A 24,654-nucleotide genomic window follows, 5' to 3' on the forward strand; every position below is an offset into this window, starting at 1 on the left:
ATTTGTTGTCCAGTTCTCTACACTTTTGGTGCCAGAGAAAGGGGACGAGCGTTTCGGATCTGCTTAAATTTGACAATCCGCTCTGTGTCTCTCTTTGCTTATTGAATTTAAATAATCTCCTCTATAATTCTGTCAGTGTCATCTTTGTAAGGCTGATGAAGCTGTAAATCAGTTGACTGCAAAGCCCTCCTCTCTTGGTTGGCAGACATCTTTATGGCTAGTCACATAGCGCTGCCACTGTACTGTGGGTCGTAAAACCCAAGAATGTTTCACAATGTGTATCAGGCTGCGCCACTGTTAGGACAGGGACAGTCTGCTCTGGCTTTGTTGTTGACTTTTGAAAATTCTTTGTTGATTTATGTCTGGTCTGAAAACTTGTGTGTGCTTGTCTGTGTGTGTCCTTTCAGCTCACCGCTGAGACAACCGTCCTCAACAGCCAAAGTGTGTCTGGTTTGTGGAGATGAAGCATCAGGATGCCACTACGGTGTCGTGACATGTGGGAGCTGCAAAGTCTTCTTCAAAAGAGCAGTGGAAGGTATGGCCTTAGCTCACGTTCAAACAAGATATCGATGCTTAGGTCTTCTCAAGGGTGGCTGAGAGAGCTTGACACAGTGGGGTTAAGGTTAAGTAACACATTTTTCTGTTTGACAACACGTCGGCAGCACAAAGCAACGCACTGCAAATGCAGAAAACAAAAAGATAAATGCAACAACAGATTTAAGGTACAACAACCTAGTAGGAACTATGCAATCTTAGTGTAGTAAAATAAACTGACTTGTCATTTGTATCGTTTGTCGTGTTGAACCTGCGAGCCAGAACCTCTTTCTGTATGTGCTTGTCTTTTCTGTTTTTGCAGCACATTGATTTATAAGCGTTTTCACATTGGTGTACGTGGTTGTGTTTTGTCTGCAGTGTTTTTTCACACTGCGTGTTGTCAGAATGATGGAGTTGTTAAAAATCTCATCCTACCAGTGTACCAGTGCAATGCTGTTAATCAGTACATTTCATTTGTATTACATTCCGCCAAAATTGGTCAGTATCAAATAATTTCAAACAATATCATCATAACTGACAAATGTAGCCTTCAGAATGAGTCTGCTCAATTTATTAACAGTTGTATGTGGACAGCACCTTACACCAAGTAAGTTTAAGTACACTATGTGGTAAAAAGTAAAAAGTATTGGGACAGACCTTTTTACTATTGAATTCAGGCGTGGTATGGGACTGTTTTTCAGGGGTTGGGTTCTGCCCCTTACTTCCAGTGAAGGTAAATCTTAATGCTTCTGCATACCAAGACATTTTGGACAATGCTATGCTTCCAACTTTGTGGAAACACTTTGTTGAAGGCCCTTTTCTATTCCAGCATGACTGTGCCCCAGTGCACAAAGCAAAGTCCATAAAGACATGGTTGGATGAGTTTGGTGTGGAAGAACATGATTGGTTTGCACAGAGCCCTGACCCCACTGAACACCTTTGGGATGAACTGGAACAGAGATTGTGAGCCAGGCTTTTCCGGTCAACATCAGTGTCTGACCTCGCAAATGCTCTACTGCATGAATGTGCAAAAACTCCCACAGAAATCACTTTTTTTGGAAAGCCTTCCGGGAAGAATGAAAGCTGTTATAGCTCTAAAGCGGGGACCAACTCCATCATAATCAGAATTACTTTATTTATCCCTGAAGGGAAATTCTTAAAATTTCCATATTAATGTCTATGTATTTAGAACGCGATGTCACTAAAGTCTGTGTTGGCGTAATGGTCAATTGTCCCATTACTTTTGTCTATATAGTGCATGCACTTTTCCAGCTAGGAAATGGTAATGAGAAAATGTGTGAAAACACAATAACTCTGCTTTCAGTAATTCTCATATTTTTTCCCGATAGAAAGTTTGAAAAGCTCAGACATGCACATGGTGGAAAAGAGCTTGTTTTTTTGTATTTAGGCAGCACACAGTCCTCATAGGTTTTGCAAGAATTATTAACCAATAGTTGATGCAGGTTTTATTTGCACTACACTGTTTTATGTAACAAACTACTGTTTAATCCCATTAGAGCTTCTTCTCATTTATTTTTTTCTGAACAATCACTAAAGTGACAGAAAACATTTGGTTCATTTAGAAACTATGAGTTGTTCAGCAGGTACTTCTCCTGTAGAAGCCCTTTATGTTATATTTAGCTTGAGGAAAATCAGCAGCAGCCATAATATGCTTTTGATTTTGTGCCTGTTGCCTGGGGCGTTGGCCTCACTCATTAAGATGAGTGTTTGAATGCAAAACACACACTTCCAGACCGAGTGCAGGCGGGCAAAGAAAAAAGAGCAAACAAGCCTGCCAGCCAACCATCAGACCCTCTAGGTGTTTTCCTGACCATTGGAGGAACTGCACTCATTCCCAATCAAGTCATGCCTTAATTTGATGATATTTACACACTGTCATTATGGAGACCTGAAACCAGATTATGTGTCTGGCATTATCGAATCAGACGTGCCATTGTTCTTGTTTTAAGTGTGGTCAGTGGAGAGCCGGTGGCAGATGTTGTCTACCAACAACTGACTTGTGCAAGTCAGGTGAAGCTCTGAAGAGCTCAGATCTCTAAAGTCTCTGTGGTTGCACTTCTAAAACCCTATTTGTCTCTCTTATGATACTTAATTATACAGAAATTGACTAATTGATTGTGTGACACACTTTAACTCTAATGCAGTGCTCTTTACTTTCAAATCTTTTCATGAGTGTTTCACCGCGTTTGAGTCCCTCTTGATTATGCACCGCCAAACCACCGCAACTGGGCAACTTATGAAAGCATAAAAAAGGGCAACCCATACAGCAGTGTGATGTTATCAAGGTTGCATGTGACATGACAAAGGGAGCTCTTTCCTCACTTGACCCCTCCAGCTGCTGCTGAGGTGGAAACAGAGAGGTACAGCCGAGGAGGCCAAAGGATGAAAATACCGAGAGAAGGATTTTGCAAAGTGAAAAGAGACAGAGGACAGTGAAACAGATACAGTGAGGGCGGGGGGGAGGAAGGACAAAGAAAAAGTCAGACGCAGACAGAGAGATAAAGAGAGGAGGAGCTCAGAGAGGTAGTAAGAAACAAGGAGAGAGATGGAAAGCGATGTGTCAGCAGTCAGTGCCGGAGAGGTGTAAGTAAGGACGTGAGGAGACGTTTCACTCCTCCCCTCTCCCAGTATTTCCTCCTTTTTCTCCTCCTCTTTTCTTTCAAAGTTAAAAACTAAGACTCGGCATGTGAGATGTAAAAGAAGACTGCAGAGGGTGGGCATCTGTGCAAGGGGAATAATCCAGCCCATGCTTAATATCTTTTGGCACCACCCGCCTCGGGGGACACAACTTTTTTGGTCGGCTGTAGCTCATTACGCGACTAACTGGCTCATGGCCCCTTACTACAGAGATAGTTAGCATTCTGGAGTCATCAACAAACTGATGAAATTGTCTGACTGTGGAGGGTCTGGTTTCCCCTTAATCCAAGTCAGACAAATCATTGTAAGGTAGTTTTATTTTACATCACATTAGAAGAATAACTTTTTAGGTTTACATTTAGACCATCTGCTTGGAGTATCTATTGGCCCCATGGTCCTTTTACAGTCCAAATCTGTGCACTTATGGTCCCCCTCAAGAGTACAAATATTCATGTATTAATTTTTGTCATATCTACCAGAAGGCACAACCCACTGTAGACAATAAACTTTATAACCATGGCCCCAGTAAAAACACAAAAATGCTATATTATGTGTTCGGTACTTTCTGGTTGTGAGCTTTTCAAAATGTCCTAAATTAAATCTTTAAGCTTTCACACCCCTATTCATAACAATTATCCAGCTTATTTTTGTATACAGTTTGCCATTTAGATTTTAGATGTTCTTGCATGGTAAACAGACAGAAGAGGGATAATAACTTTTATGAAGCTTGCACGTTTTGCAGCTGTTTCACTACGACTGACTTGACTGTCACAAGAAAACTTGCAGCCAATTCAGAGACCCTGTGGAAATGAACGAAATCTTCAGTACAAGCGTTTATCCTGCGCTGTTGGAGAAATGCCTTCCGACATAAAATAACAGATCGTAAATATGTGTTATCGCCACTAATGAAATGTGGAAATAGATGAATGCATTCATATGTGCTTCTCTCCTGCATCCACTGCACTAAGGAATAGTTTGTTGATACAAGACAGCTGCACTCAATAAACGACTCCATGTGGAGCGCATTTGAAAGAGTTGAACGCTAGCTTATTATTCACATGTCATCAGTGGCTTGGCATGTCTGGTCTTTGTAATAATACTAGGCCCTGTTTTTAGCTCACTAGCTGTTTTTGCTGTTTTCTTTTTGGAGGTTTTTTGGAGACATGAGTCAACATTGTTATGGCCTCACTGTGTTCTGCCATGTAAATGTGTTGTGATTTCATGGTGCTGGTGTCAATCTAAAAAACCTGTTCCTCGGTACCACCTCTGTGGGAAAGGTCACCTGAGGACACGTCTCACGCTGTTTCTGCTTTGACTGGCAGCTCTGCTGTCCAATCAGCTCCGGCCTCCCTCCGGTGCCTGAGCGAATGCCTCAGGTTGTGTGTGAAAGGCTCATGTAACAACGGCTGGAGTGAAGTGGTGTTGCGCTCCCCTTGCACAAGTCTCACATCAGAGCTTCTTTGATCAAAAACTGCATAGAACATGCCTACAAACAGAAGCACTGGCACAAACTTAACATGTGCACATTCATGGACACACTTGTTCATAAATATGGGAGGACTTCAGGTGTACAGCATTAGGTAGAAATTTAATCTGTAAAGCTTGCCTAAGTATGTGTGTGACCTACATTGCTAATAGGCATTTAGTTTGGAGAATGCAGCAGAGGAAGGGTCTCTCTAATGCAACCTAGATACATTTACTGCTACCATATGTGTGTGCATTTCAAATTTTTTTGGTCTAAAAATAAACACAAAGGCATGCACGGTATTTTAGGCTTTGAAACTAATGAATATTTTGTTATAATAGCGAATCTGCCAGTTGTTTATTTCAGTTCACTGAACACAAATGTATTCACTTCACAGTGATGTGCAACAGAGAAACTCAAGCCAGCAAATGTTTGGCATTTTTGCTTGATTAACTGCTAAAATACATAATTATTGAAGTGGCTTTTGATTATTTTCTTTGTCAAATGACTGACTATTTTTTTTAGTACTTCAACATACAATATTGTCATTTTGCCTACCTATGAAGCCTCTCATGACAGTAACATGCGGTATGTTTGGTGTGATGATACTGCTCACGCATACAATAGATGCACAAACTACTTCCTCCATGCCCTCAGTTCACCTGACCTGGGATGACCTGCAGGCCTGGTGTCCAGTGGATATAATCTCACCTCCATCTCTTCCTCCTCCCTGGTGATACCTTTGTTCTTTGACATCAATGCAAAAAAGATCCAGTGGAGTCAGTGGGTTACACCTTTTGTGTTCAACCAAATAAGCAGTGCCAATCTGATGGGCTTTATCAGTGTATTCACTGATGATTGGTTTGTTGTAGATACGACACCACAGAGAGTTGTGGCAACACTTTTGGATGCCTGTATTAGCTTTTTCAAAGTATGAGTGTAACACATAGTAAAATGCACATGTTCTAAACGTACAAAAAAAAATCACATACAGTAGTAGAAAAGAAAAATACTGATGTTAACATATCCGTACTGTACAAGCAGAATGAAGTGAAATTGCTCTACGTTGTGTTCCTTCAAAATATGAGTTTAATTTTTAGATACAAAAAACAGCTTTGTGAAGGGAGGGAGGGAGAAATGAGCATGTGTCTCTGTTGTAACTCTATAGTCTGGAGATAATTAGTAGCGAGCACAATGTGATTTATTTCATTTGGAAGAAAGTCAAATGTGTTTTTAACCTCTAGTTGTAAGACCACACAAATGTTTTTAATTTGTATCCAAATGTCTTGACAAAAACTTGGTGTGCTGCTACTGCTGGGAATAAAGTTATACTACATTGCAGTGCGAGTACTGTAATATAAATTTTGAGTTCTTACTGCCTTTTTCGTAAACGCTGCTAAAACTGGCTACTTCTGTACATCTGACACCTCCAAATAACCATACTGAGGCCTAAATAATGACTAAGTGCATTGTGTACAAAAGCAGCAGATGGGGAAAACTATGAGAAGGAAATTTGCAGGACTACTCAGATACAGCACATTACTATAGAAGTGGAGGCATTAGTAAACAAAATAACAGCTTCTATTTACATCCTGTTTTAACTTCTGCACCCTCTTTTTATAATGATCCAGACAGGGAAACTTAATTGTGTAGAGCCCCATCCAACACAGCTGTTTTTTGTGTTGTCCAAAAAACTGGAGTTGCAAAGCTATTGCAAGGCAGTGATTTGCATACCACCGGACGAGTGGTAACAACAATTACATCTCCTAGAGGCCTGTTTTTTTGGTTGTTAGGTATATTTTTTGGCTATGTAATTTAGGCTGCATAAACACAGATGAGTTCCGATCACAGAATTGATCGAATGCTTTGTGGACGGATAATTAAAACGCACATTAAGTCACAATAATGTTATTGATGTAGGTGATCTATTGTAACCGAGAGGCTATTTTCACAACCAGGGGGCTGACCACTTGTGTCTAGTGGCTATTTAAAAATGTCAGGTTAAAGGCCTGAAGCCTTTCTGTCTTTTGTTTGGAAAGCAGAAGAACTGTAGCTGTGCTGGTGGCTCGAGAACCTTAGGGCAGATTATTCTTGTGTCCCCATAGGAAAGCGTATTTCCCTTTCAGAAGAATGCCCTCATAAGTGATGTATGCTGGGGCTGACAGACAACAGAGTCTACTCAGCGGGTTGTTGCCAGTTTGTGAGATCACTAGCTGAAAGTAGACATGAGTGGACTCCATTAAATGACAGTGTGTGCATTGTAGCAGCAGACAGACGTTTTTAGAACGATGTCTAATTTAATACGCTGTATGAGGAATCTTTGTGTTGTATGAAAATATCATGATTGGATGTGACATTTTTCATTTTTTTATTGTAAAAACAAAAGTTACAGATTTTAGGGTTAGAAGCTGATGGAAATATGAGTCAAAATGAGTTCATAAATGAACCACTTTTATAAGAGATGAAAGGAGGTTTTTTTTTCTTAAATTTTGCAAAATATTTTCCAAAATAAGCCTGCAAAACTATCATCAACCACTGCATGCACAACATGCCCTGTTGATAAGCAAATGCACATTTCCAGAGGTAAACATGCTGTGCGAGGGCATGTGGGTACATGCAATAAATAAACAACTTCTCCCTCTTACAAATACACACACAACTGTGCACATGCACACACCACTGGATGACCACTTCGCCTGTCTCATGGAGTGTATTTCACTCTAACAATTATTAACAAGATTCATGGGAATGAGCCTAACAGTTGACAGGAAGGCTCCAGAATTTTCAGAATTGCCATTTGGTCCGGCCTATCCAAGCGAGAGGCTGTGAGTGTGTGTGTGTGCACGCGCTCAAGGGGGGGTGGGGAAGGGGATGGCTGTGTTGTGTTTCCTGTGTCGCAGTTTACTGTTTTTTAGAGCAAGAAAAATGGGCTTATGTAACGGTCATGTGATTTAGCCAGAAATAGTGGTGGGGCTACAGCTGCTGCCTCTCCTCCTGCAGCTCGGTTCCTTGGCTTTTGGCAGCAGCCAGACAGACACACTGCGCACTACTCCTGCTAGCTCAGAAAACAACTTCTGCTCAGTCCGACACACAGCTACAAATACTGTAATGTAGTTTCAACAAAGGCAATGCACAGAATGAACATGTTTGAGCAAACTGCATGTAAACAGTACACAAGCTCTCATGCTAAAACACTGAAGTCTATTCCAGAAACCTCAAACTCTTCTAGAGAAATAAACAACACAAGACAAACATGCAGGAATATATGCACTGACAGGCATACATGTGCATGCATACAATCATATACATATATATATGCAATTTTAACCTCAACCCTAATAGAGAGTAGCCATGCACCAGGGTCACTGGGGTCACTACACCACACTATACCACTCCATCTGGCTTGTGTCGTGATTTCCATTTATGTGTACTTTTTTGTGTAAGCAGATACAACATTTGCAGTTTTTTTTTTTTTTCAATAAATTGCCAAGTGGAGCAGCTTTGGCTGTGTGTGTATAATGTGTGTGTGTGTGTTTGTTTATGGCAGTGAGAGAGTGAATGACTGTACGTGTGCATGAGCCTGCCTGTGTGTGGGCGTATGGCGCTCTGAGGCTGGCGGACGTGTGGAAAAAGGGAGAAAAGAGGGATGGAGATGCAGGCGTAGAGATGGAGAAGAGTGGAGGAGGAGAGGAGCTGTACAGTGAAGAACTAGTGGAGCGGAAGGAAGCGCTCTGAAATGGGAGATCACTGGGTTTAGCTGAGGGCTAGGCAGGAGGCAGGAGGGATTCTCGCCATGTTAGCATCACTGTCAGGAGTAGTCTAGCTGCAGCCACTGTCCCGGTTCTACAGAATATTAATACCCTCATGCCATATACTGTAAAATACACCATTAGTCATGCATTGTAGAATGTGAGAGCGGAATAATCACAACTTCAATCATTTTCACAGTGATAATCATGGAATGTAGATCTCTGATACTGCCAGACGGGTTTCACGGGCTCCTGTGTTGACCTACATTGCAAACAGGGCAGACTGAGATTCTACAGTAGACTCAAACATTACCTGCTATTTATGTTGTCAAATACATAAATATTATTCAATATTGCATAAGTTAACCTTCTATATCTTTCTCTTCGTTGTTCTTTTTTTTTTAAGAAAATTTTTTTGCTGCACATCACTTTGAAAATGTCATTGCTGTTCTTTGTCAAACTGCATGTGCAGCTTGCCATCGTACTGACGCTGTGTCTTGTCTCTGTAGGTCAGCACAACTACCTGTGTGCCGGAAGAAATGACTGTATCATTGACAAGATCCGAAGGAAAAACTGTCCGGCATGTCGCGTACGAAAGTGTCTCCAGGCCGGGATGAACCTGGGAGGTGAGTAGACACACCCTTGTTAGAGATTTGCCCTGTCACATGTCTCAGATGTGACATTTGAGTCAGCCTCACTGCCTAAAAGAAGTTATAGATATGAAAAAGCAGGCCTGACTGTGGTCACAGAAGGCCCAAGGATGCTGAGTCAAAGGATGTTTGTGTGTGTGTGTGGGCATATAGTATATCTGAGCCCAATATGCATAATGCATAGAAGGTGTAGGTATAAAATACTCATACAGTACCTTAGACTTTATGTATATCATCCAGTTTTGTATTCTGAGGAAATATGCTGTAGTTGAGCAGGATGTGGTTAATTAATTAATTTATTGCCACAGCTTAAAGCACTGAAATTACAAATGATTCTCAATTATTTGCTCCTCGAGGACACAAGATTTAAACATGAATGTAAATGCATCAAAAAACTTGATGCAGGGTTTTTTGGGTTTTTTTTAAGTGCTGTCAAATTAGGTGACCAAAGGGAAAAAACATGCACACATGCAGCTGTTACAGAGAGCAGCCTGTTTGTATGCCTGTCTGCTTTTTTTGAAAATTATTTGCGAGTCTTCGCACTCAATCTAAAGTGAAATATTTTGACATGGATATTTCAGACTAGCTGCATTCTTATACATCGTCATTTTTAAGCAACATTCCTGGAGCTGCTGTCGAAACAAATAATTTACTGGAACAAGTGTAAAGAGGCTCACTGAATTTTCGTACCTGTTATTATTTTACCCTGTGGAACATGACACTACTGTCATTAAGAGCGTTAGCAGTTTTATTATTATTTATTCAGGCTTGCCATGAGATGATGGTGTAAAAGCGGTGAATATTAAATATTTATTAGTTAGAGTTATTTCAGCTGCTTTCTGTGACCTAATCTAAAGTGATCTTAAGTGACTTGATCTAAAGTAACCTACTGTATGGTACTTGGGCTACTGGTTTATGAAAGCTCATTTGGAAATGCACTAGAACTGGCTGCTGTCATGTCAGATCAAGGTTATTTACGGTATTTCTAGGTTTCACAGGCACATGCCAGCAACGGCTCTGAACTGAGTTCAAGCTCTCTATAGCTGGAGTCCTTCAGAAACTTAGCAATGGTTTAGTAAACAGCTGTAGGAATAAGATTCTATTGCTCTTCTTCCCCTATGACTTTTTCTGCTTAGGTGATGACATTGATGAGCTTTATTAAGCAGAATAATAATTTAAACATTTGTTTTTATGCACAGATGAATGTGTAAGATGTTCTCAGTCAATAAACCCGTTCCCTTAATGATGCAATATATCACAGTCCCAAACATAGGAGGACTACTTATCAGTACAGCATGAAATGTGTTTTATTGTGTTTTATTTGGAGGAATTTCTAGGACAGCAGTCGGATTGCTTGGTTATTGTCGACAATCATATAAATTACACAGAATGTGGCCTCTTAAAAGGAAGTGCTCACAATGTGGGCAAAAATGACAAACTACTTTCTGGTGGTAAGGATTGTCTTGTTTACAAGGCCTGTGCCTTTGAAAGTTACAGCTAACACATAACAAATGTTTCATTCTGGAACCAATCCAAACCTCTGATAGTACAATATAAAATAAATAAATGGGCTCTGATTGGGAAAATCAATTCCGGGAAAGCACTTTATGATACAATTTCTGCACTGTATTTTTTTTTATGGTCTATTTCGGTCAGTAAAATAAATGCAGAAATGACATATTATTTCACCATTTTTCTTTTCTTTGACATCAGTCTTCCCAAGCATACACAGTGTTCATGCACTGAGACAGCAGGAAACTCACTAACAGGGGAGCAGGAGGCTACAGGTGGATGTTGGGGTGAAGGTGTGTCATGTAAAAGGCCATATGAGCAGCACTGGCAGCGCAGAAGTGATGTAGGAGAGGGGTTAAAGGGGATGCAGCAGTAGCAGAGGAGTAGCTCATGTTCACTACTGTCATTCACAAAAAACAAACCGAGCCCAGCACTGAAGAGACTGGAGAGTGAAATGCACATTAGATACAGAGCCTGACATCAGCCACCATATTGTTGTGACCCATGATAAAGCACCTTCAGCAACTAGTGGTAATAATGATCTGAAATTCATTGTTTTAAACCCAGCAACCCATCATGTGTCAATCATAGTCACATCAGTTAAGCTACAGAAACTTGTTAAATTAATAAGCATATTATAACATGACTTAGACATGACTCAGAATACCTCATTCTAGTGAAAGGTTGTGTAGTGATGAAAAACAGCAGATGACCATGAGTCGTGATTAAAAGCTAAAGTTTGCCAATGACCAGGGCTGTACGTTTGAGCAGCAGTAGTGACAGTCCACTGAATGGAAATTCAGCTGAAAATCTAATCAATCTATTGACATGAAAACAATCAAATAATTAAGCTATTTCTGTAATTGCTGGTGAATATCAAGTATGTGGAGAAAAGTGAGTGGCAAACAAGATAGTTCACCAATATTAAGCCATGGATAATTTCATGAATTACCTGTGTACAGGACAACAGTTGTGTTTATACTCCAACTGCCAATATTGACACTAGTCATGACAAATCCGGTTCTGCATACAGACTTGAGTCCTTCCAGATCACCTATTATACTGATCTGAGTTACTTGAGTCGTTTGAGTCACTATCACCAAGAACCTACCTGTGAAACCCAACTCCAAGGTCCTCTTGGGTCATGCAAGTCCGAGTCTGCACAATTAAGGGCGTAGCCAATATCCCCGTCACTATGAAACACATAAGAAACAGTGTTTTGCTTCCAACTAAAGATTGGAGCAGAGTATAGTGCTATAGAATGTTTGTTTCAAGCATAACATCAAAAAAATATTAGCTACATGTTAGACTGCTATAAGGTATCATGTCTTTTGGATAAATAAAGTTAAAAGAGGTATTAAATAAACGTAATGTAACATTACTACTGACGACCCATTTAAATTCAAACTTTAAATTGTGCCCTTCATTGTCCGGAAAACCTACTCAATTCATTCTAAGTGGTTGTTAGCAAGAAACAGTTGCAACAAAAAGCATTAATTACATGGACTAGCAGTGGTTGCTACCTTATTCATCTTCAGGGAACTCAGGGAGCCGAGGAAGTCGAGTTCCTGTGTGGCTGGAAACATAGCTGATCTGGATCACTTGGATCAGGCTGTTACTGGCTGTGCTCGGGACCCATAGCACCAAACAGATCCAGATCCACAGGACCCATGACTGTGAGCCCTATGGATGACATGTGTAATTTACCATCTTAATATTTTTAGCATTATTTTCTGTACTTACTAGAATCAGTGCGTGGTCTCGACACAGGAAATGCACTGGTGTCTTAGTTGTTTCACAATTTAATTTGACTTTAATCTGTAAATAGTGTACTGTAATGTGCTCTTTTATGCAACATCTGATGCAAGAATTTCCTTCGGGATTAATAAAGTTCTATCTTATCTTATCTTATCTCATCCTATCCTAGCATCAGCTACTTGAGGTCATGGGTAAAGTGAGTCAAACCAATTCAGGCCACAAAAAAGTGCCATTATCACCACTGTGGAAATCAACAGATTAACAGATCATTAACAGATCACAGATCATGTGAAACCAAAACCATTTGAAAAATAATCTGGTCACTTGCTGAATGAATCACAGTTAGCTAATACCAATGCAGCAGCCTGATAAGAGGAGAAATATAGCAGTCACAAGACCCCATGACCTGTGAAACATTAACTGTATCAAGCCTGTGCTGTAAAAAAGCACAGCAACACAATGGCAAAAGCAACCACCAATAGTAACATTAGCCGCAGTGCTTACTGGCATTTTTTTTTTGCATGTTAACTAGCAAGAAAGAAATCTTACTTTGTTGAGATGGCAGAGAAACAGTGATTCCCCAACACCTCAGCGGTGAAAAATCTTATTTCACCGCATCCCAAAACAAAGACAACAGCACAGAAAACGTCAAGCTTTCACCAGTCTGCAGACACCAGTGTATGAAGACAAACTTGGGCAATGCTAACATTAGCATGCATGCATATTGTCAGCAAACATTTCAAAGCAGCATAAGTACATATTTTAACAGTACAACAGCAGAATTTTTAAGAAAGCAGTGTAGCAGCAGCAGGTAGTTTAAAAAGACAGCTGTCGTGCACAGTAGCTGTGAAATATAATTTATGTTTAGAAGGTATAGAATGTATTATCTATGAATGGAGAAGCATAGAGTTGACTGCCTGAACAAGCTGGGAAGCTTCACTTTATGAATTGATTCAATATACTGTATTGCCACATGTATGTATTTATTTGTTATTTGCTTGTTGATCATCTCTCAAACACCCCCATCTGTGAATAACTAAACAATACACAGTAACTGAGACACGATTATTATACTATTATGTGCTCCTTGTTTTACTAGGCTTCATTCCAGATGGACTCTTTCCAGTTTCTGATTCACACCCTTACATTTAGAGTTCCAACCTCCTAGATGTACCATTCTTCAGACGGAGATACCAGATTTCTTTGAAAATTGCTCTGTGGAATTTTGATAAGCGCACTTTTGTCTTTGAAGGGAAAGAAAAAAATGTGTTGGTTTAAAATTAACCACTTAATAACAGTAGACGTTAACACATACAACTGACATAACTGTTAGCAACCAGATACTATGAATAGATATCTATATTAGGGTTTTTTTTATTATATCCATACAATATTTCCACTGCAGTTATAACCGCAGATTATGAATGCAAATGAAATGAATGAAATGGCACCATCAACAATGTATTAATGAAGGTTTGTTGTGTTTCCCACAGCACGAAAGTCCAAGAAGTTAGGTAAGCTGAAGGGAGTCAGTGAGGACCTGCAGGGCTCTAAGGACGGCCAAACTTCCACAGGTGGTGTTGGAGGCAGTTACCTGTCCTCAGAGAAGGAGCTGAATGCCAGTGCTGCCAATGCCCTGGTGCCCCATGGGCCTGGGGTGGTCACACCTTTTCTGCCACCCTCCATCTGCAGTGTGTTGGAGCTGATTGAGCCTGAAGAGGTGTACTCTGGCTATGACAACACGCAGCCTGACACCACTGACCACTTGCTGTCCAGTCTCAACCGCCTGGCCGGAAAGCAGATGGTACGCATGGTGAAATGGGCCAAAGTACTTCCAGGTTAGTGACCAATATAGCAGTGGGCTGAGGCCTAAATGCTGTTTAAGATTTTTTTATTTAGCCCAGAATTGGTAAGGAGTTGAAACAGTGCCCTCACAGACACAGAGGTGTACAAATTATATTTTTAAAAGTTATGTTTAATGGAGATGATTGCAGTATTTTAGACCGTAGTTTCTCATTACTTTTAAAAATCACTAAACAGGGATGCAGTAAGTTTATTTGACTGAAATAGCTTGCAAACTGTATATTTTTCAGAGCAATAGAATATTTCTGATGATTATTTTTACAATTATAGTTTCTATATATGGAAAGAATTAGTTGTTAACCAAAACTGAAATTTAGTTTTAGTCAGAAAATGGTAGGTGGTAATATATATATATGTGTGTATGTATATACAGATATATATCAGTCTATTACATCTGGGGAGTCTACAATGTAATTATGGACTGGGGTATTAATGAAGATAACATGTCTACATCTTTACTTTTGATCTCCACATATTGAAAATGTACTGCTAGTTTTGTCAGGGCACACAGTTTTAATTTTAAATACTGGGTCAGGAAATTATCGTGTAAAGCTTCAACAAGATTAGGAAGAGAATCCTATTTTACCATTTAATAGAACTGAGATTAAGATTTCCAAACTGAACTCATTTACATCATCTCTATCACATCTTATGTTGAACAGAAGATGTAATGTCTGTCTCATTAATTTTTACCTACAAACCACAGCACAGGGAGGAAAATAATGTTTAAAAAGGGATAAACAAGTTCCCCTAAAATGCCAGTCAGTGGGAAACATATTGAAAGATGCCTCACAGGTAGCTCTTTGAGGCTGTTTAATTTGCTGTATTGCAAATATTTGATACCTCCACGGTGTCTGCTTGCCATATCCGGACATATAAATAGAAGGGGAGCCAGACGGAAGGGTCAAAATGAGTACCTTCGACTTTCAGATATGCCACTGCCTGCATTCAGCTTACATTTGAATGTGGCAGGGATGACACCCAGGGCAACGTGGAGCAATCAGAACAGCATTTAGCCCCGATAGGTTCGGGGCTAAAGTATTAACATATAATTTTCTGATGCCTAGTTACCTTTAAAGTTACCTGGAAAAATTAGACATCAAACTACCAAGCTTTTATCCTAATTATCAGCCAGCCCTTTATTTTATTGTCTGAAAACACAGTGTTAAGGCAAGAATCTAGCATACCTTTTCTACAAATGCATAATTTTTTTTAATCATTGTATTTTGCATATTGACTAAAATAGTCCCTAAGCCTTGATAAGTCACTTGTATGTCCTCGGTTGCCCTACGTTTTCCACCAGGAGGAGTTTCTTGCCAGAGTTTGATTGAGAGTTTGGCAAGTTTCCTATTGGGCTGTATTTTTGGAACACCATAGACATCACGCCAGTAACTGGAGGCCTTTTGGGATTTGTATAAAACAAGAATGGCTGAATATTTCTCATGTCTAAACAAATATTAGCATAAAAAAGTGGATACATGGCACATAGTGCACATAAGCAGGTACGCACATTCATGTACTGACATGAGTAAGTACCTCTTAAATTGGGTCTTTAATTGTATTTAATCAATGCCTGAGTATTGTCAGCTGCACTTATACGCAACTCTTTCTTCTCATCAGCTTCGTCTGTGTCTGTCTTGTGTGTTTTTCTGTCTTAGGTTTCCGTGGGCTGCCCATTGAGGACCAAATCACTCTGATCCAGTACTCATGGATGTGTCTGTCCTCCTTTTGCCTCAGCTGGCGCTCCTACAAACACACCAATGGACAGATGCTCTACTTTGCTCCTGACCTCATCTTTAACGAGTATGTCTATACTCTGCATATCTGCAGTATACCGAATGCACCGCATTTAAGCTGTAGTGTTCCTGATATTTAGCAGTGGCCCAGATAATAACTATTTTTTTAAGTTACAACATGTTTTATATTATTTCCAAAATGTAACGAGGAGGAGAGATCAAAACATCAGCAGATGCATTTCTGTGAGGGCAAAGTTTCATCAGCATTAGGGATGTATAAAATACATTTGATGTTGTCTGATGCCCTGTGGAATTCCCAACATAAAAACATGTCAATTACAGATGTGAGAAACAATAATTTGTTTTTCAGACTACATAATTAGTAGATACAGTAATTGGTTGAACAGCCAGGCTTTGACTATTAGCATTTAGTAGCCTCTGCTATTTTTAGCAACTCATCAGATGAAAATTTATGCATAAACATCAATTTTGTGAGTGGAATTTGTAGTGTAAAGGCTGATTCACAGTGGGGCACTTAATGATGAGGGTTTGTCTGCAGAAATGAATGTCACTGGTCAATTTCAATTTATGCTTCTGCTTCAGCAAAAGGTTTTAAGTTGTCTCAGAGGTAACCAGAGTCCCTCTGCATTTTAAATGCATTTCTGTCACCTTTAGTGTAGCTTAATCTGCACAGATGGCTGTTTAAATCACACACACGTCCTGCTGGCTATATGTTTTTAACTTACTAACTGTATCTACATTGATTGATCGTGTCCCAGTCTGTCTGTGGACAGTAGATTCCCCTCACTCCTTACAGTGGGCTAAAATCAATGAATCAGTAGATACAAATACTGCTGATTCTTTCCTGTGGAGCTGACATCAAAAATATTTTGGTTCAGAAGATTTCTGCTGTCAGTCAGCCTGGTGAATGCAGTTTGGCCTGCTGCTGTTCCTCTCAGCTCCCTAGGAACTGCTGGATCTTTGGACAGATATCCTGAATGCACGTTGGAGTTTGTGTGGATTGAAAACTACTATGTCCATGCTGATGTTAATGCACTACCCAGTCATATTGCGCGAAAAATTACAATGGTATCTATAACATAAGATGTGTACAACATGAAAGAAAAGCATCCAGTGACACTTTTTCAGTTTTTGTCATGCAATACTCATCAAACGTGTTGAGTAGCCTGCCATATAAATCGGGCTAAAGTGTATTTTCCTGTTGTACCATTGTGAGTGTTCCTTGAGACCTGGAGACCATTCAGAGGGACAAAATGAGTTTCTGTGGTAGTGACGTTGCATTCAGGATATCCTGGTACATAATACAACACACCTGATCTCCAGCACTTCACAAGGAAATCAGTTTGTACTTTTTGATGGTTCTTTAAATGCGTCAAACCCACTCACACCTGAAGCCAAGTGATGGCAGTCAGTGGTTCACATGATCTGTTCTTATGTGAACAGGAGAACAAGGTGAGAGGAAGTGTTTGTGGTCCTTTCCTTGTTGGTGCAAGGTTGCTGGGGTGCTTGGCTTGTGATGAATTGAATGTTATGGAATTAATCAAAATGGGAATAGCAACCTCTGTAGGCAGCCCGATGTAGAGGAGCAGGTTCAGTCAGGGGCAGGTTTAAAAGCTCCAACTAATAGCTTGTGTAAGTTGCTGTCAGTGGGTCAGTTGGTGCTAAATAAATAAATGAATGCCATTGTACAGCACAGCTTCAGACTCTGTGAGCTTGTGTTGAATGATTGGAAGCTTAGTACAGTTGGTAAAGCATTAGTTTGCCACACCAGAGATCCTCTTATCCTTTAATCAATTTAGTGCCAAGTGGATCACAGTTTATTAAGAATTATGTTTCCTCCTGTGTGATGACAAAAGCTTTTGGAGAAAATCTAATTCTGTGAATGATACTTAATGGTGTGTGTCATTTGGCAAGTTCAGTTCAGCACAGAGAACAGAGAAAAAATACAGGAATTGCACAAGCATTTATGTAAAAATGATCATGTATTGTTTGCAGAGAGATTTATATCTTTTCTACTGTACAGTATGATGCTGCTTCTACATGTGATGCATTTACAGTAGGCCTGCCCTGTTGACAAATGCGGCTAGTATTCAGTTTTACGGAGCAGATGAGATGTAGACCTGGAGGAAATGGTGATGGCCTGGATTTTGCTTGTTCTTCTGTCAGGGCAGCCTAAATGTCACCGCCATCCCCACTTTTCAGGCCTGTTGTCAGGTTGGAGGTGCATTGCTTGCTGGTTAACGTACAGCAGTCTATCTGTTGCTCAGTTCATTGGAAATTATGTCAAAAACAAGGACAACATTGGTCCGTAATTTTGCTGCCTTAAGGTAGTTGTACAGTGTACACTTGTTTCCATAGCTATCCATCTATCCATAGCTACTTAGTGCTTATTGACCCAGGGCATTAAGGAATTTATTGAAGAGGCTGTCTGCTCACTTAGCTCTTAGAGTGGAATCTGTCTCTGATTCAGAGTAAAATACTGCAAAGACAGATGTACATTTTACATTTAAGACAAACTGAGCCTGCATAATCTGTATCATTTAGTCTTTGATGTGTGGTAACAGATAAACAAAGCTGTTTCCCTAAAAGTTGTGGGCACTCATGTTTAAGGGCAGAAATGAGATGTAACATAGGTAAGCAATTTTTGTTTTCAACATAGCATCCCCTTTCTGTACCTATATCCATCAGAACACAGTTGGCTTTCTGTCTATGTAAAAAAGCAAACTTTTCCCATATAGTCAATCAAAACCTTCAGTTTTAATGTACATTATAAACTTAAGACAGTTGCAGTCACAGACAGCAGTATTCAACTTGCAATCACCACTGAAGAGTGCACTTCTAAGCTATAGAACAGCCTAAATTTTACCTATAAATTTCAGTTAGTTCAGACAGTGCGTGGGCTGCTATCACTGCTAACACAGCATGGGCTGTCCTGGTAAACTCCACTTTCCCTTACAAGTCGATTCAAATAGTGTCACCGTTCCCCTGCTAACTCAGCTGTCAATCAGACACACAAACACTGGCCCAGCCAGTCACAGGTTTGAAGGCAAAATAAAAATCTCTCATATATCCCCCCCCCCAAAAAAAAGTTTTCACCTTTTACTACAAAAAAAGAAAAAATAACAAAAAATTTCAAAACATTATTTAACTATGAAAGGGGATGACTGATCTCAGTTAGATTTTAAGGGAGTTGTTTGGACATACTTTTCTGAACAAGCAAATTTTGTTGGCTGCCCCCAGCCAAAGGTGAAGTTGAACTTTCCTTTCTCCTCAGCTCTATGCTCCCTCCTGAATCTTTTACCACAGAAACAGAGAAAGAGAGTGAGTTCAAGACTGTGAGAGAGAGAGAGAGAGAGAGAGAGAGAGAGAGAGAGAGAGAGAGAGAGAGAGGGAGAGAGAGGGTGCGAGCTCAACAGAGATATAGAGAGATGTGAAAGGGAGAGAAAGAAGGAAGGGAGGAGAGAAATTGCTGCCAACTTTTTCTTTTCTCCCCGAAACCAGCAGCTCATTTTGGGCAGTGATTCAGCAAAATTGATTTCAGGAAGAGAGTGTGAGAGAGAGCGAGAGAGAGAGAGAAACAGAGAGAACGAGCGAGAGAGAGAGAGAACGTGTGGAGACTTTAGAAACTCCAGCCCAAAGTTGTATCAAATGATGTTATGCTGCACTTTGTGAAGCTGCTCACATACACAGAGCTTCTCAGCAGGGGAAACAGGTCTGCTGCTCCTCCTCTCCCAGACACTCTCAGAGTCTGTCAGTTATTTAGACTACCAGACGCAGCTGTACAGTAAATATCTTAAGCTTTAATGGAAACATCATGTGTTTTGTTTACGATTGGCTGCTCCTGGTCCTCTTCACAAAATATTTAGTCTAGTTGTTATCAGAGTGAAGTCTCCACCCTCACAGCCTATGTAATGATGTGGCTTCACTGTGTGGTGGGTAAAACTCTGATCTCTTTAAAGTCAAGCCACACCACTTGGATTTAATTACTGGAGTTTCAATGCGATGGTGATTTAGAGCGTAGAAAAGTGGCATCTAAAGCCCGAGATTCCCCTGAATCTGTGGCATCTGCGGTGCACATTTCTGATTGGCTCATGCTTTATCCCTTCTAATGTTTCTTTCCTGTTTTTGTGAAGCTTGTGACGTAACCAAGATTATCTTGCTGATAAAATGTGTGTCAAAGAGAACGGGAGCGACAAAGTGTTATGCACACCAAGCATGCGCAATTGTCACATGTATTTTCGACACATGCACAGACATGTTTGGTAATCATGGGCGCATCTGTGTAGTGAACATATGTCCATGTGTGTCATTTCTGTTGACTTGAACATGCTGGAAATTACACATCCTTCTAAAGAATGTTTCTATGGTGACTGGGGTTGGTGGAGTCTTTTCGTAGTTGGCCACAGCCTTAGAAAAGTGGTGCATCTGTGCTGTGATACTGTACGCAGCGCTCTGCAATCTGAGGGGATTTGGTATTCTGCTCTTAGCCCAGACAAGCAGGATCCTCCTCTGCACTGTGTGGAAATATTATTTCACTGGGCTGAACTAGTGTAATAGGAAGGGAGGTAGGAAGTGGATGAGTAAGTCACCAGTGAGATAAAATCACAATGTGTGTACACAAATGATTAAATGATTGAGTGTTGAGGATGGGTTGTAAATAATATAAAGACAGGAGTTCTGAAAGTTTTTTTTTTTTAAGCTTAAAATGTTTCTGTCATGTCACGTTCCCTTTCCTTCTCCCTCTCCCTCTCTCTCTCATGCAGGGACCGCATGCAGCAGTCAGCCATGTACGACCTGTGTCTGGGTATGAGGCAGGTGAGCCAGGAGTTTCTCCGACTGCAGCTAACCTACGACGAGTTCCTCTCCATGAAGGTGCTTCTGCTTCTCAGCACAGGTAGGCAGTGAGCTACGGGCCTGCAACAGCACTTATTATTCATTATATACCCACCGGCATACACAATGCGTTTTTGTTTTTTTCTTTTCTGTAGCTTTACCTGCACCTTGTCCAAACCCTCCCTCCCGTCGAGCACAGATTACTAACTATAAAATGAAATGTCATTTGAAAGTAATCAAATTCGAGCAAGAAATAATTGAAATTTCAGGCTATCCATAACTCAAACTGAATAAATCCCAAAGAGCAATATTAATGCTATAAACAAGTTTCCTTGCATGCAGACTAAACTCTGCTAATAGAGGTCACACCACTAACAGCTAGTAACAGCTCCCACCTTTCATGGTAAAAAGAAACTGGTTGTTCCCAAATCTGAGAGGTGGATGTTCAATTCCTCAGATGCTGCATTCAGAGTTGTTGAAACAGCATTACAGTGGGATGTGGATGAGTTAATGTTTTTGATCAGGAGTATTAACATAATTTCTGCAAAATATTATTATAGTTACTTCTTGCCAATCTTGTTGGAGCATCAAGCCATTCGTCTACAGGTATTCATGGACTCAGCTACTACCATTTTAATGGTAGGATTGGGTTGCTTGTGCTCCACCCTGACTCAACCATCATGTTGGTGCTGCTGTAAGCTGCATTCATTGGCATCAGTTGTGCTGATGGTTTTAGTCCACTGATAATGTGTAGTTTATTGTGTACAGATTGGTGTGCGTGCCTGTCTGCTCTCACACCTCATACAGACAAAAGTGTAATGCCTTGCATGTTCTCAAATTAGCACTTGTTCCTCACAATTGTGGTGTGCTATCTGCCATACTGTGGAGTGTTTTGGACACACACACACATCTCCCACATTCCTAAACTAAAAGACTGCCTCTCGCACAGGAAATGTAATGATAAGGTTTTATGTTACTCTCTTAATTCCACAGCACACCTTTGAGACAGTTTTGGCAGTGTTTGTACCTGCCTTTCTACCTGGCACCCAAAATCATGCCTTTTTAAGGCCTGTTACATTATCATTCTTGGTAATCCGTTAACAGGCCTAACAGGTGTGGAAATAGACTTGCTGTCGAATGCACCTGTTTGTGTGTCAACATGCAATATATGCAAATGCAAAGGGAAGCGTTTTTTTTTTCCATTCTCTGAGTGCAACCTACTCCGTGTTTTATATTATTTTATTTTTCAATGAACAGAATATGTCTATCACTGACTAAAGAAGGTCCCACCGTGGTGCCAAACTGCGCCCACAGGCACTGCAGCCTCACAAAGAGGATGTGTGTTGGACGAAGTTGCTCAGTTGGAAACTGAAAGCAGTTTTTCCACCACCTTAACACCCTGTGAGCTGCTGCTGTCACTTCAATATTAACAGTTAAAGATTCCATGATGGCAGGTGTGTCAAAACTTGACTGTCCACACCCACTGACATTGGGACACATTGAGACCTGCTGTAGTCTTGTATTTATGCAAAGGTCCTCGTGGGGGCTTCATCTGGGTGTTTTTTGGGGTTTTTTTCTGTCAATACATGTTTGATAGTTAGAGAGAAAGAGTGAACATAAATAGTGGTGAGGGAGAGTTATGGGTAGCTGTTTGAAGAGTCTGCATGCTGGCGAGGCTTGAAACTCTTTGAACTACAGCACAGTGCCAATCAGTGGAAATATTCATTGGCAGAGTATTTATTTTTCAGTTACTGAGGCCTCTGAAAGTGGTGTGTGAATGCTGGACTCATGGGCAAATGACAACCTTGGTAGACTTTACTTCATCCTAGCATTACAAGTTTTTTATACTTGATATTTTGGCCAATTAACTGATAGTATTATCCAAAATAAGCTCTACTGAGTGCAACCATAGAAGAAGCTTTATAGTTCTGTATGATTAACATTAATTAAAAGGTCAAAACTGAGCAGACAATGTAGCAGTTATTTCAGTGGCTTTGAGCTTATCATGGATGATTGATGACAGAATTTCATCCATTTTTTATTTTTTTTTGGGACAGAAAACTGAAATTTTGTTTCACAACCTTGTGGAGGGTTATCAAATGACCTTTGAAGCCCTCTAGGTTTTTGAAAAAAATATATAAATAAAAGTTCAAGCACTAATTCCATTTTTGCCATACAGTTAAAAAACACTGATGAGAGTTTAAATGCTGTCTTGCAGTTTCTCAGGGAAAAAAGACAAAACAAAAACAAAAATACTATGAAAAGGCCTCAAAACGGCAAACCTGCAGTCTTACCTTGCTGAAATGCAATTTTGCAATTTCTAAACCCTAACCATAACAATGACTGACTGGTGAGTTGTAATAAAAAGAAATGCTTTTTGTGCAGTACTTGGTACATATATAGAAAAGAAAAAAAATCCCTGTTCAGTTTGTACACAAACAATATATCCCTAACCAATAGCATAATGTTGGTTTGGCCTTATAGTACAGTGACATATGGGAGAGGCGGTGCAAAGTCATTTCCCTGAAATAAACTCAGTGTTGTTGAGTCATCTGGAAGCAGGGGAGCTCCGGCTGGACCTCAGCTATTAGATGTTGGGAGAGCTGAGTAAGAAAGAGGATGAGAGACCATGAGGGAAAAGGGAGATTTAAGGAGTGAAATCAGACGAATGTTGACAGGGAGCTCTTGTGTTGGTGAGAAAGAGACAGGTGCATAGCTATAGGGAGAAAGAAATAGAAGACAAAAGGGGTAGGGTGGGGGGAGGGGTTGGCAGAGCTCGTCCTTCTGTTGCTGTGGCCTCCCTCTCCTCTCCTCGCTGGTCCTCTGGAGGTTTTCCAGAGAGCCCTGCTGTACTTAATAAAGGCTAGTCAAGCACCAGGCAATGCTCCAAGACCTGCTATTTTTCTTCACTTCCTTCAAACCTGGACTGGAATTTTGAAGGAGAAGGTCCGGATTAAAAGTAGCTGAGATACAGAACTGCAGCACGGAAAGGTGCTTCAGTCCGCTCTGGTTATTGGATTTAGTCAAAATATAGTGTTAAAGTATGTGTTAAAATGGTGTTAAAATAATCGTCCTGTGCTCCGTTTCCACTGTGCTGAAGAGAAATGCTTGCACCTGCCTATTCAAAGTGCACAAGGTGACAAAGCTGTGCTGTACGGTCTTGTGACTTTGACTTAATTTTAAAATAAAAACAGGCTGTCTTTGGGTTTTCAGAGGCACTTTGGGTAATCTCTCTAAGTTACAGTCATTCACAGGCAATACTTTGGCCTCGTGGAAGGAGTAGCGACAGAAATGTTTACAGAGGAGTTGTCAGAACTTGTCAGCTGAGCAAGTACTACGGAGTCACTGAGTGTGTGTGTGCCTTCGGGCTTGTTTGAAAAATTGTTTGTGTGTGTGTGTGTGAAAGAGTGAAAGGGGGAGAGAGAGGGGGATAAAGAGAAGAGAGAGAAAGGCTGTTATTCCTCTGTGACCTTGGCTAAGGTTTCACTGAGCCTGCGGTGTCTCGTGACCCTGTTTGGATTTTGCACAGGAGCAGCGGCCTGCTCAAACCAGTTACACTCCTCACCTCTGCACAGATGTACAGTAGATAGCATTGCTAGATTTTCTCTTTAGCATTGACACCTTTCTCTCTGAATTAGCTGTTCAGTCTCATTCCTGGTGGGGCAAGTGTATGTTTACTAGGGTGATGGGCGCATTTGGGGACACATTTTACAAGCACTTCCCTTAAAATACTGTGACCATTTTCATTCCAACCCTACTTTATTTTGATACATTTAAACTAACATTTCATATTAGCCAACACCATAAAGCTTCACTGAGTTGTACTATAGTCAGGCTAACAGTTGTAGAATTCAAATTTGTAGCTGCCCTCCAGT

At 40.4% G+C, this 24,654-nt stretch overlaps 1 protein-coding gene and 1 long non-coding RNA gene across 4 annotated transcripts in view; one reads left to right on the forward strand and one right to left on the reverse strand.

The window, feature by feature from the left end:
• The window catches only part of LOC124073327, a 103,362-nt gene that overhangs the window by 78,357 nt on the left and 351 nt on the right, over positions 1–24,654 (reverse strand). For both annotated transcript variants that reach the window (XR_006845667.1, XR_006845666.1), the window contains exons 2-3: positions 12,092–12,251; positions 11,680–11,761 (exon numbers count right to left, since the gene is read on the reverse strand). This is a non-coding gene — a long non-coding RNA (uncharacterized LOC124073327). The remainder of the gene's footprint in view (positions 1–11,679; positions 11,762–12,091; positions 12,252–24,654) is intronic.
• The window catches only part of nr3c2 (nuclear receptor subfamily 3, group C, member 2), a 76,134-nt gene that overhangs the window by 41,559 nt on the left and 9,921 nt on the right, over positions 1–24,654 (forward strand). For both annotated transcript variants that reach the window (XM_046415474.1, XM_046415483.1), the window contains 5 exons: positions 408–535; positions 8,916–9,032; positions 13,820–14,164; positions 15,848–15,992; positions 20,710–20,840. In XM_046415474.1, the coding sequence (XP_046271430.1) occupies positions 408–535; positions 8,916–9,032; positions 13,820–14,164; positions 15,848–15,992; positions 20,710–20,840 (866 nt within the window). The remainder of the gene's footprint in view (positions 1–407; positions 536–8,915; positions 9,033–13,819; positions 14,165–15,847; positions 15,993–20,709; positions 20,841–24,654) is intronic.

The sequence above is a fragment of the Scatophagus argus genome, chromosome 2 (assembly GCF_020382885.2).
Source record: "Scatophagus argus isolate fScaArg1 chromosome 2, fScaArg1.pri, whole genome shotgun sequence".
NCBI lineage: Eukaryota > Metazoa > Chordata > Actinopteri > Scatophagidae > Scatophagus > Scatophagus argus.